The following is a 14,998-nucleotide window of genomic DNA, read 5'->3' as shown; positions in this document are numbered from 1 at the left end:
ATTTTTACATTTTAATACAGTCATTGCTTACTATATTAATTATTTCTTTCAACCAGAACAAACAGAAAAGTTTTCCTTATAATCATATTTGAGAATGCTGATAAGATTCCCAAAGCTATTACTAATTACAACAATTAGAACAAAACAGCATGGTTAATGACAAATACTCTTTTCTTTATTCTGTTCATTTTGTTTCCTACCCCTGTACCTTATACACATGCTCAGGAGCCCCTCTGTAGCTTCAGCCTCGCTCCTCATGCCCCACTTTCCTGTGCCGAGTGGAGGGAGAGCAGCTGCTCGCTGCCCTCCAGCCTCACCCTGCGTTTTCCACTCCTGGGCAGCTACACAGAGTAGCCTGCCCAGGGTTGCAGGCACTGTTCCCCATGCTCTACAGTCACCTTTTTAAGACCGTTGCTGCAAAGTGATGCATCAAGACAGGGAGATACCCCTGAATCTGAGCACCCTCTCTTGCAGGAATAAATATATTCTGAATTCAACATAGCACAGGTCAATCCCTTTTGTTATTTCAAAAAAATCCATTTCTCTTTCCCAGCAAATTGATGAATCCTGAAATGATGGCTGCGACAACACCTGTCAGTTTTAAAGTACTTTTGATGTAAAACACATTGAACCTCCAAGAATAAAAAAGTCTGCCACAAAAAAATACATTTTGCCTTCTTACCCTCAAACGAGCACAGAAACAAAAGCTTGTTAGCTTTTATTTTCTTGAGCAACTGTAACTAAGGCACAAATTCCTTATTTTTTAGTGAGGCATATGTTTTATATTCAATGTGCAAACAATTTCACTACATCCTTTGAATACTCAGTTTTCAGAAATAATTTTCTTGTTCAGTTATTCAACTTTCCTATGAGCATTTCCACCCCCCAGCCCCTTCCTTTCCACTTTTAGTAGAAAGGCAATTTTGTTGTCAGGGTCAAACCCAACTTTACTTAACAGGTCTAGAGAGGCAGCTCCAACACAGGCCAGAAGCCAGTGTACAGAGTGCTCCGAGTTCTGTGAATGTGAGTAATTACTAAGCTGTGTAAGAAACAGGATAAAGAGCCAGACTGGAGTAAAAAAACACCAACAACAAAACAAACCAGCAATCCTATTGAACTGAAACTCTACATACCAGAAGATGGACGGATAGCTGTCGAGCTTTTCACAGGTATACAAAAAGCCATGGTTTTGCAGAAAGCTTTACAAAAGCAAACTAGATGTTTACAACAGTTAAAGGCAATATGGGTGAAAGCAAAAATGTTCATTTGCAGGTGTTTATCTAGCAATTAGCTTTGGCTAATTCCAACTTTTGCTAAGGGAAGCAGACAACATGCTTGTTGACAGCACTCAAGAGACGATCAACAGGCAGAATCTACAGAAGTCCTCAGGAGTCACATTTCGTGGAAGATGCAAAGAGATCAGAGCACTGAAAGGAAACAGTGGGAAGGGTGATGCAGTCCAAGTACCAGACCAGCAAAATTACCCAGATTCTAAGTAAAAGCAGGGCAATATCGCTCTTTACAGCCAAAAGAGAGACTTCACCAAACCAATCAAAATCTAAAAGGCAGAAGAGGATGGACAGAGTACCAGTTACATTACCTTTCTGCTCAAGCACTTTGGAGATAGCACACAGACCACAACATCAAGACGTAGACATAACCTACAGACGTGAAAGCTTGGGCAGAAAGAGGGGTCATGCACAGAAGTCAGTGAAGATGCCCAGGTATGGAACTGAGCAACAGGCCAAATATCACACAGCAGCTTTGTACAGAGGCTCTTGGCCAAGGCAAAAGCAGCCAAAAAGGTGGGAAATGCACAGAAAGGATGCACTGGACAGCTGCTGCTGGGTTGAAATGAACAGTCAAGGGTACCCCGTAATTTTGCTCTGACTGCATCAGCTACTCTGTAAAGTATTTCTCATTTTTCTTTCCCTCACACTTCAGTTCTACCACAGGAAATCCACACACTAAACAAATTATAGGTTTGCAGCATTTAATCCTATTCAATCAATCCATCTGAGGATGATCTAATCTAAGCTAATACCTACCCAAAGACAAAGTTCTTCTCCTCTCTCACCCCATTTTCAAAGGTTCTTGGTTCACAGCTGCAAGCTCTTCCCCTTTCCTAATCTTAACCACAGCGTTGGGACTCACTGGACTTCATCATGACCAAGTTCAATCTACTAACTGGATGGCAAACTAATTCAACAAACCCACAATATTTTCCTCCTAGGTTAGCGATTGGAAGTAGCTTAGCCACTACTGGTACTGCAAGTACCCGAGTAAAGGAAGCGAAGGAACCACATAGCAAAGAGCTGGGAAAAACAAAGTGTTTCATTTCAGTAACAGTGGGCTCTTCTCATAGGATTTGCTGGCTCATGGGATAATTCAACTGAAAAAGCAGAATCCCAGTGACTTCCACCTTCCTTCCAATGGCTCATTGCTCCCTGGTCAGTACCAGCACTACTGGTCACAAGACCCACTTTGTAACCCAGCAGAAGTCTCTGCAGCAGAGGAACACCCCGCTCCATCTGGCAGGGTTTACCTACCATGTCAACGAGCCAGAGTTGCAGTTTCATCTCAGCGGCACATGGAACCACCAAACTTGCAAATCTGCTTTAAGCTTCATGATTTGTAGTCATTGACTATTTCAGAACCACCATACTGTTTACACCAGCGTAATCACTTCCTACTACATATTTACAATGGCAAATGCAGTCTTCCCTATCAATCAATGACAGAATAATCAAAAAGCTTCCAGTGTAGGGATCTCAGTTTTAATTTAGATACAAGCAAGCGACAAATGGCTGTAATGAACTAATGATTTCACTACCTGAAATCCAGACTTAGTACAGAGCAAGCTAATCATTATTGCAATTTGATACACAAGCTAATGAAACCAACATACATGAGGCAATATTAAATCCAGACATACGGAATAAACCAGTTCATGTGGAAACAGAAGTGTGTTTAGATACCATTGAGTGGTTAAAATAGTGATTAGCACTCATTCAATACTCCCATTTCACATTAGCAATAAATAAAGCAACTTTAGAGGGCCTCATTTGACCTTAATTGTTAAGGATGTTATGTCAACATTTGTTTAATCAAGCTAGTGCCCTGCTCTGACATATTAAGATAAAAGCTACAAGTACCTCAAATAATAAGATCTTTACTCTAAATTATCTAGTGCCTTTAGGCAGCAATTACAATTAAAAAGACTACAAAAGAAGTCTGGTTAACCTCCAGTTATTTCAATGCTTGAGAGAACCAAGAAAAGGGCAGGGTTTGGAGCAAGCGATATCCATTCAGTTCCTAATAGATGTCACTTATGCATGCAGCCGTTTTTATGCTCTTAATGGTCCTACGTCAATGCAACTTTATGAATCTGGAGTGATGAAAGAATATAGAAATTTAATTTGTAGTTAGTTTACAAATTAAACACAGCTTAAAGCTATTACTCCACCCTACAATTTTATGTACATCTTTATGTTGCCTTCTATTAATACCATTTTTTGCATCCTCCATGATTATTTTTCAAAGAGAAACAAGTGAAGTCAACTGCTTCAAAGGCAATGTTAGTCTCATAAGATATTCCATGTGTACGTGTATATATTTGCTTTTAACAATGGAGCATCTTTTTCTATTATACACACAAAATCCTCCCCCTGCCCCATACCTGAAAAGAATGCTTTATATTTCAGTTACACCAACATAACTATTAGACTATGCCACTGATCTTCCTCTGCTGATGTGTATCAGGAATCCCATATGGTTCCATTCTGTCTCCAAGGAAAGAGTCAAGTTTCTTATACACAAGGAGAACGTTCTGTTTTACTACAGATATTCTCAGTTTCAATATAGAATGCTTCATATAAGATTAAAATAACACACGATTAACCTGATCACTTTCATTTGAATGTAAACTTACCTCTAAATATATCGATGGTGGATTATGCTCTCCTCCAAATTTGTCTAGCAGTGCCTCTATATGTTCTTGTGTTAATTTAATCATCTGTTTGATATTCCACACCTAAAGCAGAAAATTAAAAAAAAAAATCAAAAGGAGCCCAAAAACCAAATTACATTTTCTTGATATTTAATAACAGAAGTCCACAATAAAAGTATTTTAATTGTCAGTAAAAGAGTGAACAAAGCTATCCCATTCACCCTCTGTCAGTAAGACACAGCTTGCTTCTGAGATAAACAGAGAAAAATTAAATTTGGTTTTAAAATTCAGGAAGCACTGAATAAACAACTTTTAAGAACAGTTTATTTTTCATGTTTATCAAAGCCATATTAAGTATTTTCCTTGCAAGACTCTGCAATGCAATTTCTACGGTACTACAAAGTTTAGCTAAGGAGTTCCCCTATCAAAGCTTGGGTAATCTGTGTAAACAATATTCACAAAGGCTAGACGTAGTGGTTTTTTTACATGGGAATAGGATGTTTTGTTTTTAAAAAGCACCTCTATACCCTTACTTCTATACTCTGTCCACCCTACAAGTCTTCTTACAGACCTTGGACAGAATCTGAAAAAGACATCTACATCTACCTCCAGTGCACAGAAAAAACTTAAGGCACCGTACTATGAGATAACGCAGGTTGTTACTCGTTCTTCACAACATCTTGAAAAGTCAGTTTAGGACTTTGATACTATTGTAGGTAAACAATATTATGAATCTGAATTTATACCTAAAAAGGCAGTGAAGCACAAACCCAAACATTTAAAACAATAATGCTACACTGTTTTAAGAAGCCACTTCAGTCCAACCAAAGTCAGAAATCTATAGTGGAAGAAGGGGGAGGAAAAGGATAATCTCTTCTTCATAGGCAGTATTATTCAGACTATTTATCAGGGAAAAAAAATGATTGTGTCAGTTACTAGACCTAGGATGGAAGAAATTATTAATAAGATAATATATACAGTGCTTCTTCCAAAGGAATTTTAGGGATTCCCTCTACCTTTTTCAGTTTAACTCTTATCTGTTTCACAGATCATAACATACACAGTCTCGAGACCAGGTCTGGATTTACAAATAGTGACAACATACTGCTTTAAAAAGAAGATGCAAATATCTTCATATTTTAAAGCAGGCACCAATAATAGGATCCAATCCAAGCTGGATCAAAACACGTTTTACTAAGTAACTTCAGATGTTTACAAAGAAACAAACTCTAAAATACAGAACTCGCATTTTGCACACCACCCTATTTACCCCTTCTAATTCCAGACATTGGTTATTTGCCAGTCATTTCCTAAAGTAAACTAATCATTGATTCACTTCTAGCCTGAGTTTCAGAACAGATACCAGAACACAGATTTCACCAAGAAGTTACAGCCAAGCAAAAATAGTTTGCTCAGGAACAAGCAACCCAAATTCCAAAGAGTGAGGGGACCGAAGGGACACAAATAGGTGTGCTACTCAAGTATTCTGCATGTAAATTCCCTTGAGGTGACAGTGGAAGTCAGCTTGCTTCTCAACTTGCAATCAGTTTATCACGTTGAAGCTAGGACTGCCAACCAGCAGTAAAGAGAAAGATTTCTCTGTTTTGCTAGTTTTTCCCAAGATGGCAAGAGTTAGTTTTATGGTGGGTAAAAAGAACAAGCTTGAATCAACACTATTTCAATTAACTTATTCAACGCAAGAGTTTAGGATGTCTAGTTACTGTCTAACTGGTAACATGCTGTTAACCTGAGTGCGTATACAGAAAATTATTGACGAACTAAGGAATCATCTCTACTTACAGAAATAGATCTCATTAGTACTTCATGCAACTTCTACTATTTGGTCATTCTGGCAATTTCATCCACCAAAAAGTTTTCCTCAATATGTACTGTACCACAGCCAATAGTAACAATTTACTTAAAAGCCTGGCAATGGGGGAGGTTGGGAGGGAAGATGCTTCACTGACAGAATCACAGAATGGCTGAGGTTGGAAGGGACCTCTGGAGGTCATCTAGTCCAACTCCCTGCTCAAGCAGATTGCCCAGGACTATGTCCAGATAGCTTCTGAATATCTCCAAGGATGGAGACCCCACAGCCTCCCTGGGCAACCTGTGCCAGCACTCAGTTACCCTCAGATTAAAAAAGCGCTTTCTGACACTTAGAGATAATCTTCTGTGTTTTGGTTTGTGCCCATTGCCTTTGGTCCTGTCGCTGGGCATCTCTTAACAGGGTCTGGCTTTATCTTCCTTTCACCAACCCTTCATAAACTTTTTAAACCTCCACTGGACTCTCTTCAGTATGTCCATATCTCTCTTGTACTGGGGAGCCCAGAACTGGACACAGTACTCCAGGTGTGGGCTCACCAGTGCTGAGTAGAATGAACCCCTGTCAGATGAGTTTCCAAATACTTTTTTTGAAGATTGACAATTAATAACTTCCTTGCTCATATGTTGTTTTCTATTTCCTGCCATAACCACAACCTTGCTTCTCTCTTCTCTTAGAGTAGAGGTATAGAATATATAACTGAGTAACGGCAATACACGCAATGGAAGCATGTTACTTAAGAGATGTTGACATGAGAATCAAACAACCTCTAACAAGGGCAGAAAACTTCTGCTAAATTAATATCATCGCAAGAGCAGAAAATGAATGACTAACAAAGAAAATAAATCATCTTGAAACTTGCTGCCAGGCTATGGCAAAAAATGTCTTCACCTGAAGAAGCTGAAGTTAAAGTCTAGTGGAAAACACCATTGCTCAGAGGAGCTGAAAATGGTGCCCTGAATTACTTACTATACATCTGTGCACTAAACCAAGAGCCTTTCCACAAGTAAAACTCACAGGAGAACTTCTGGATTTCTACCATCTCAGAAAGGCTCTTCACACAGTTAAAAGTACGCTGAAGGCAGACAGAAATTTATCAAAGTCAACCATAGCAACAAATCATTACTTGTTGCTCACAGAAAAGGAAAACCTATTTTGTGTGCCATATTCATCAAAAGTCTTCTGACAAGCTGAAAGAACTTTCACAAATCTAGTATTGACTGGCATATTCTATCCCTAATCAAGTAGGCACAGAAACACATATGCCATGGCAAATTTCCAAGCTTCACAATTTCTTTTTAAGTGGCGACCTCCACTTATTTTTACTTATAGAAAACTAACCTTCTGGCTCTCCATAGCAGTGAATATGCTTATAACCAGTTTCTTGTGGTCCAGATCATCCCTTGACTGGCTAGCTCCTTGAGAATCAACCCCTGTGCAAGTGTGTTGCATCCAACTATGAAGGATCTGTGACTACTTCAATCCAATTGAAGGAACTAAAACCTTTTCCTAACTGGAATTCAGAACTGGTGGTTGGTGCAAGTGACCTCATGTGACTCGAAAATAAAACCTAAGTGTACAAAAACTGCCTAGGATTTTAAGAAGCGTCTCATTCCCCATAAGCATGCACATTCAAGGACAGCAGCAAAGAACTACTTAACAGAGACAGCAAAAACATGAAATACAGATCCTTTTAGCAATCAGAGCTGGACCAAAGAGCTTGTTCCCAGACAACAGAATAAACCCAAGTTTTTCAAGGTAAAGCATATGTGCTAATAACATTCCTTCCTCGAGATCTCACAGGAATCCCTTTATCCACACTTTATTCACACCTACTCTAGAAGTAAAAGAAAACTGCAGAAGCCTTCTGGTCATTACAAAAGAAGAGACCAATTTTTTGTTACTTTTATGAGCACTTCACTACACTTACGAAACTCCACACCTGTAGGAAACAGTAAAATGACAACTGCCAAGTATCTTGCAGAAATACAAAAAATTATGCCAGCCTAATAGACAGTTGCTAGAAAACCAAACGTATTTTGAATTAAATCTGGAATGCACCTAGTTCTGCCCACATGCAAGTCTAGTCCCTTCCCCTGGGAAGCAGCACAGTTATTGGAGACATGCTGCTTCACTGTAGAGTTCCACGAAAAACTAATGAATCCTTTACAGCTTGGATAACCTTATCATTTTTCCAAAAAAAGCCTCAAATTTTTCTATCCCATCTGGTAGCACTAAGTTAAGGTTATGCTCTATCAGAAGAGATTAGATTTGATTCTCCTTTTAGTGCTGCTGACACAAGGAAGCTGACGCAGGCTAACAGACACAGTGGAAATATTCCAGATATACTGGAATATATCAACTTGTATCTACCTATTGTGGATAATCGTGCATTAATTTTGCAAATAAGCACTACCTTGCAATGTAATAAAGATGATGAGCTATTTCAAGCCAGAGGCAAGTCAGACAGAGCAGAAGCTTAAATCCATTCTATTCAGGGAAGACTACAGCTCCACAAATGCAAGGCGATAAGCCACAAAGTTATTCTCACATCCTTTACTGCTTTTCAAAAGAGACAGTGCCTGGGACAGCACAAAATAAACTGTCTTTTATACTTTTTGCACTTGGCATCAGTACTCAAATCTTGTAGCACATCCCAACTCTAAGCTCTATGATTCACCTTTGGTAGAAGACAGCTGAAAGTTCAAATCGATTGTGTAAAGAAAAATAAAGTCATTATTTGTCCAGGCACAGCATGTCCTGCATTTGCATTATCATGCCTGGTGATGATGGAGAACACTTGGAGAAGACTAATTAGGTAACATATACAAAACAAACAAACAAACAAACAAGTATTTGATTTGGAAACTGTTTTATAAGAAGGCCAAAATCATCAATACCTTTCCAATACTATTCTAATCGGTCCCTTCAGGTTTCCTTCTTAGAGAATCAATTCAGTTATTTGGTCCACTGAGCTAGGATGCACTTTGTCAGAAAATGCTTTAGAAAGCTTTCATATATGAGATCGTTCTTAGCTGGACTAATGTCTTAATTAACTTGAAAGTGAAGCATTAGAGGGAGAGGCAAGAGGACATATGAATGGGGTTAATAACTCAGCAACCCACCTCAGCATTTGCTTGTCAGGCTGCAAAGTTCACATTTACTTAGTTCTCTTTGCTGAAAAATCACTGTTACCACTTCCTCATATTTTGATATTTTTTCCTGAGATACTTTCCCTTCATCAGCCTTGAATGGTGCTTGTCCTCTTCTTGCCTCTTATAAAGCTTGCTTTTCATTTTCTGCAGTCATCTGTTGGAAAGCGCACATACAGTGGGGAGGACAGTCCTTTCCTTCTTCCTATGCTTTAGGCTTTAGCTCGTCTCCATCTCTAAGTGGAACCTTCTCTCAACTTGCACACCAACTGTGTTAATTTCCGCATTTTTCCTACTCTCTGCTGGCTCTTCCTGCTTACCACATTTTCATCAGTCTAGTTAAACTTTTTATTAAACAAGTATGAAAAATGCTCAGCTGAAAAACCTAACTGAATTTAAAACCAGCTTGCAATGGGTTTCACAGAAGAGTTTACACAAGTGACGTGAACATCAACATTGAGACTGCCTTTCCTAGTATATCTTCCCCAACGTTCTGTTGATGTTGATGAACCATTTTTATTGCAGCTCCCTTACAATGTCTGAGATTCAGTTCCACTCTTAAAGCAGAATAAATAGCGTTTCAGTATGTTGTGCCTTTGCCTCTTAAGTTGCCTCCTCTTTAACAAAAGGAATTCAAACTTCAAATTTTCCTTACCTTTTATAAGTGTTTAAAACTACTTATTTAAATAAAAGGGTAAATTGTAAAGGATAATGCTCAACAAAGTCTACACTTTAAACACAAACAAGCAGTTTCTCTACAAGAACAAAGTCATCAGGAGCCTTGGGCAGTGGTTGCATTGCAGGCTACACCAACCTAGAAGCTGGGTGCAGTTATCATACTGTCCTTGGCTATTTACCCCTGCTCCCTTCCTTACTCTTTCCCCAAAACTTAAACCTTTGCCTGAACCATTTTAGTAAATGCTAAACAAGCAGAAAACTGTTCTCTTTTTCAAGGTGCTCTGTCAGTCCAGCGTGCAGAAGCAGCTTGGCAAAGGACCCAGCAACCACCTGAGCTGGTGCAAAAAGTCACTTTTCCTCTCTATAGTCCCCAGTTGGATGGATTCAGGATACCACAAAGCAGCACCCTTCCTGTTTAAGTTTCAATTCTCTTCCATTCCCCCACTTTTTCCATCACCTGCCATTTTTGCTGCTTGCTACGAGGCAGAATTTGCCTCCAAGCACTATAAAAAGGAAAGTTAACAAATGTTTTCTACCACAGTAGAACAGCAGAGTATAAAAAAGAGGCATCTGTATCCTTCATTTAAATCATTAACCACCAGTCGCACGGCTTTCTTTGATCTAACTAAATCTTTAATTTCACATTCCTTGAGGCTTTTGTGTTGCATTACTACTAGTCCTTTTTATTTATTTTGCTACTAATTCAGTAGGACCACGCACAGATCAAGTTCTGGTACAATTCACTGTACTTACATTTATGAATTTAATGACTTCTCCCTAGACTGTCACAGATTTAAAAAGAAAAAAAAAATCCAGACCTCCCAAATATTTCAGAATTCAGTTTTGCCTTAGAGAGGTAGCTACCACAGGCCCTCAACAAGTGTTAAATCCATACAGCATCAAAATTTTAATAAATACTGTTGTGCATACACCAGACTATTTCTTCGCACACCTTAAGCTGACAACAAGTCATATTTGTGATGGAAAGCAAGCAGCCAACCAGCTAATTACAATAATTGCCTATAAGAAGCAAACGCTAGTCAAGCAGAGCTCTTACACAGCTTGGGTCACATTAATTAAAATGACAAAACAAATAAACTCAGTCTCGGCTGAACTATAGAACTTATTCCGCTTTCTCCTTACCATAGCACACAATTAATTAGACTATCCAGAAAAGATAATCAGCTTCTATTTAAATGTTCATGTTAACAGTCCATAAAATAACTTGTTATATACTTCACAATATTCTACCATTAAACTATTACTAAAATGTGTATGCATTTCCTATTGACTGCTTAGAAAATGTAAAAGATAGCTGGCATTGTTAGTCAAGTACAAATATATTCTGTTTGTTCACAAATACCTGTGATCCAATAAGTAAGGTATTTCATTTTTATCACAAAAAGATCTCAAACCTGAAACCAAACAAATGTGTTTTATTTTTTCTTGTACAACACAACTAATTTGCTCCCCATCACAGAAAACAGTCACAAATAGAAACCGCCACAGAAACCACATTCTCCTAAAAGGCATCCCATGTTCTATTCAGCAGACCATGCTGTCTTAGTAACCCTAGTACCAACATGAAAAATGAATCAATTCAAAAGGCAGAATTGGCTCCTTGCTACTCATTGTAGAATTAAGAGAGTTTTAAAAAAATCCAAACCAATATACAACAGCTACCATGGAAGGATGTTGAAAACAACCATCTAGTTTAGAAAACTGAAAAAAAAACCAAAACCAAACAAAACAAAACCACCAAAAAACCCAAACCAAACAAAAAAAAAACCCACTGAAAAATATGTTTTCATTTAACTCAAACTTCAGCTGAGCAAATTGGAGAGCTATTTAGTATATAAAGCCTGCTGTAAGACTTATAACCTATAACTACTGCTGAATCTAAAGACTGGAAAAGGTTACATCAATTTTCAATGATGCACATAAGCTTAAAAACATCACAAGAGACTTTATTAGCAGTCACAAATTGTATTCTACCAAAATTATGAGAATGCTTAAAGAAATCCTTTCTGGAAGCAACCTCAGATGATGCTAAAGACTCACATCTAAATCTACATTACTTACAACTAATTAGAGAGAATGTTTGACCTATTAAGATTTAATGAATAAATTTACAAAACCAGTTCAAAGACCAAGGCACCAACATATACCCATCCAGTTCCAAACACCTAGATCCTACCAACTTCTTCAAGTCATAATGATGTATTTTATTTCGTGTTGATTTTATGGTGCTTTTCAAACACCATTACTGAATAACTAGTTCTAGGGTGATTAAAACACTGGACATGCTACTCAGACTTCAGAAATGCCTACCTTCAAAACAGTCTCTTTAACTGAAATAAAGAAAATAAAATTAGGAGCTACCAAGTCTGTGCTCTAAGTGTCAGAAAATGTTGACTGAACACAATGTAACTGCATTTGAAAAGCATATACTACTGATGAGCGCATTTAACAACAGCTGTACTAATTACTGTACTGTTTTAGGGGTCTCGCTATGTAACAGATGAAGATATTGGAGCTGCTACTCCCCTTACTGTGGTTTAGAAAAACAAAATCTTAGCCACTTAGTTGCACAACACGTTTTTAAAGAGTAAGTACATTTTGTTCGTTAACAAGCTTGCTTGCTTGCCTACTAGATGAAAAATGCTAAAGAAAGTTCTTACCTTTTATGTAAAAATTGAATTGCCTCTCCATACTAAATGTTGTGCAGGTATACTGGGAGAACTCACAAAAATATTTCACTTGATCAGAACCTTAGAAAAATAAAAGCTTCCTTCAGTATCCAAACACATTCCTATGATCTTCTGAATTCAATATTGACAGTCTGCAGAACCCATTTGATACTGAGTGCTACGCCTGCACTGCAAAACAAGCTCCATTTGGAAAAGAGAGCAGGTTCTGTTTTCTGATCTTTCATGTTCATGTTGGTAAGGAGTGTCATGGTAGGACGACAGCTGGCAACACTGTCCCCCAAAAACTCCTGCCTGAACTGACAGCACCTTCAGACAATACGAATGGTTAAAAATTGGACCTTCACCTATTTCACCCTTTTTTGCTATGGTTCATATTTATTAAATACAATCAGAAACAGAACAAACTGTTGCAGCTTCTTCAAAAAACACAAATGCTAAAAAGGTGGAGTAACAAACCAAACACTTGCAGCAAGGAGCTTAAACAGAAAAAAATAAAAAGGAAAGGCATGTAATTCTGCAACAAGCAGCCTTGTTTAACTTTAGTACTGGTCACAGAAGAGGAAATTAGTTGCATAAATATGTATTTCATCATTTTAGAAAGATGATGTGTGAAGGAGGGAAGATTAGGAGGATTCCACTGTACACCCAAAAAGCTCAAGAGCAACTGGAACAAAAAAACTGAAGCAAAGAAACCCACATATTATGACTTCAGTGTCCTACACTAGCTATGAGAAAGTAGTTGTGTTCACACACACAGATGTGTGAACAGTTGAAAATTACAAAAACCATCTCACACCTCAGAAAACTAAATATTGTATCTAAAACTCTCATCTGATCAAAGCTGTTGGAAAAGTATGCTCACTATACAAGAAGCTCATAGAGAACCTACATGTCCTTGTCACACTGGCAAAACTATGGCACTGTATTGGATCTGCATGGCAAGGTTTTGGCGGGGGGGGAGGGGGCGACAGGGGTGGCTTCTGTGAGAACCTGCTAGAAGCTTCCGCCATGTCCAACAAAGCCAATACCAGCCGGCACCAAGATACAGACCTGCTGCTGGTGAAGGCCGAACTCATCAATGATGATGGTAGCACTTCTGCAATAACATAGTTAAGAAGAGGGGAAAAAAAAAAAACCTGCACAACAGCAACTGCAGCTGGAGAGAGGAGTGAGATCATGTGAGTGCAACAGCCCTGCAGACACCAAGGTCAGTGAAGGAGGAGGGCAGGAGGTGCTCCAGGCGCCAGAGCAGAGATCCCTCTGCAGCCCGTGGTGCATCCCATGGAGGTCCATGGTGGAGCAGATCTCCACCTGCTGCCCAGGGAGCACCCAACATGAGAGCAGGCAGATGCCCAAAGGAGGCTGTGACCCCATGGAGAGCCCACACGGGAGCAGGCTCCTGGCAGGACCTGTGGCCCCATGGAGAGAGGAGCCTGGGCTGGAGCACGTTTGCTGGCAGGACTTGGGACCCCATGGGGACCCAGGCTGGAACAGTCTGTTTTTAAAGGACTGTACCCAGGGGAAGGGACCCACACTGGAGCAGTTCCTGAAGAACTGCAGCCCATGGGAAGGACCCACATTGGAGAAGTTTGTGGAGGACTGTCTCCCGTGGGAGGGACCCCACACAGTGGAGCAGGGGAAGCGTGTGATGAGTCCTCCTGAGGAGGAACAAGCAGCAGAGACAACACATAATGATCTGACCACAACTCCCATTCCCTGTCCCCTGCACTATTGGTGGGGAGGAGGCAGAGAATTTGGGAGTGAAGTTAAGCCTCGGAAGAAGGGAGGGGTGGAGGAAAGGCTTTTTTAAGATTCTGTTTTATTGATATTCTAATTTGATTGCTAATAAATTAAACTAATTTCCCCACGTCAAGTCTGTTTCGCCTGTGATGGCAATGAGTGAATGATCTGCCCTTGTCCTTAAGTTGACCCACAAGCCTTCAGTTATATTTTCTCTCCCGTCCAGCTGAAAAGGGGAGTGATGGAGCAGCGTTGGTGGGCACCCGGCATCCAGCCAGAGTCAACCCACCACCAGCATGTAATCATATTTCTGTGAAAAGTACGCTCGAAAGTAAACAGGAGAGACCGAGTAAGATTGCTACGGCCTAGCATGTACAAGCTCAGGACCACAAAGATCCAACATGTCAGGATCTAAACCTGTCAAGTCCAGCTAAGGAAGCCTCAGATGAACAAGACTTCTCTTTTAAATGTAAAACACTAAGGCCAGTGCAGTTTCATGGGAGAAAGATGATCTTAAAAAAAATAAAAGGGGAGAAAAAAAAAATTAACAATCCACCACACTATGACCACATTCCTTTTGTCTCCTACTTTGCAAGAGTTTTGGAGCTCATTGGGTACCATGTTGAGGAGATCCACACCACTAAGTTTGCAGAAAACTAACCCAGCAAAAGCGATGCAGATTTTTTTTCAGTTCTAGTAATTTAAATTGACTTAGGAAAGGCCCTTTGTAGTACTAAGTTGGCACAAGGGAGTAGATCTGGCTGAGGGGCCCAACGCAGGCACCAGAAACAGCAAAATCTCCTGCCCTGGGTGGCAGAGCATCGTCCGACCGACTTCAGTGTAATCACAGAGACAGGGAGCAGCGTCAACCCCTAGGGACCACCGTTATGAGAGAACATTTCTGCTGTATTGTACATTACACCATCCTTCAAAAGGGATTTGT

At 39.5% G+C, this 14,998-nt stretch overlaps 1 protein-coding gene across 1 annotated transcript in view; it reads right to left on the bottom strand.

Annotated features, from left to right (window-relative positions):
• The window catches only part of BRAF (B-Raf proto-oncogene, serine/threonine kinase), an 85,478-nt gene that overhangs the window by 65,124 nt on the left and 5,356 nt on the right, over nt 1–14,998 (bottom strand). Inside the window, exon 2 of the mRNA XM_082063329.1 lies at nt 3,932–4,033. Within this exon, the coding sequence (XP_081919455.1) occupies nt 3,932–4,033 (102 nt within the window). The remainder of the gene's footprint in view (nt 1–3,931; nt 4,034–14,998) is intronic.

The sequence above is a fragment of the Streptopelia decaocto genome (assembly GCF_964273445.1).
Source record: "Streptopelia decaocto genome assembly, chromosome: 1".
Taxonomy (NCBI): domain Eukaryota; kingdom Metazoa; phylum Chordata; class Aves; order Columbiformes; family Columbidae; genus Streptopelia; species Streptopelia decaocto.
This window is presented reverse-complemented; position numbering and strand designations above follow the sequence as displayed.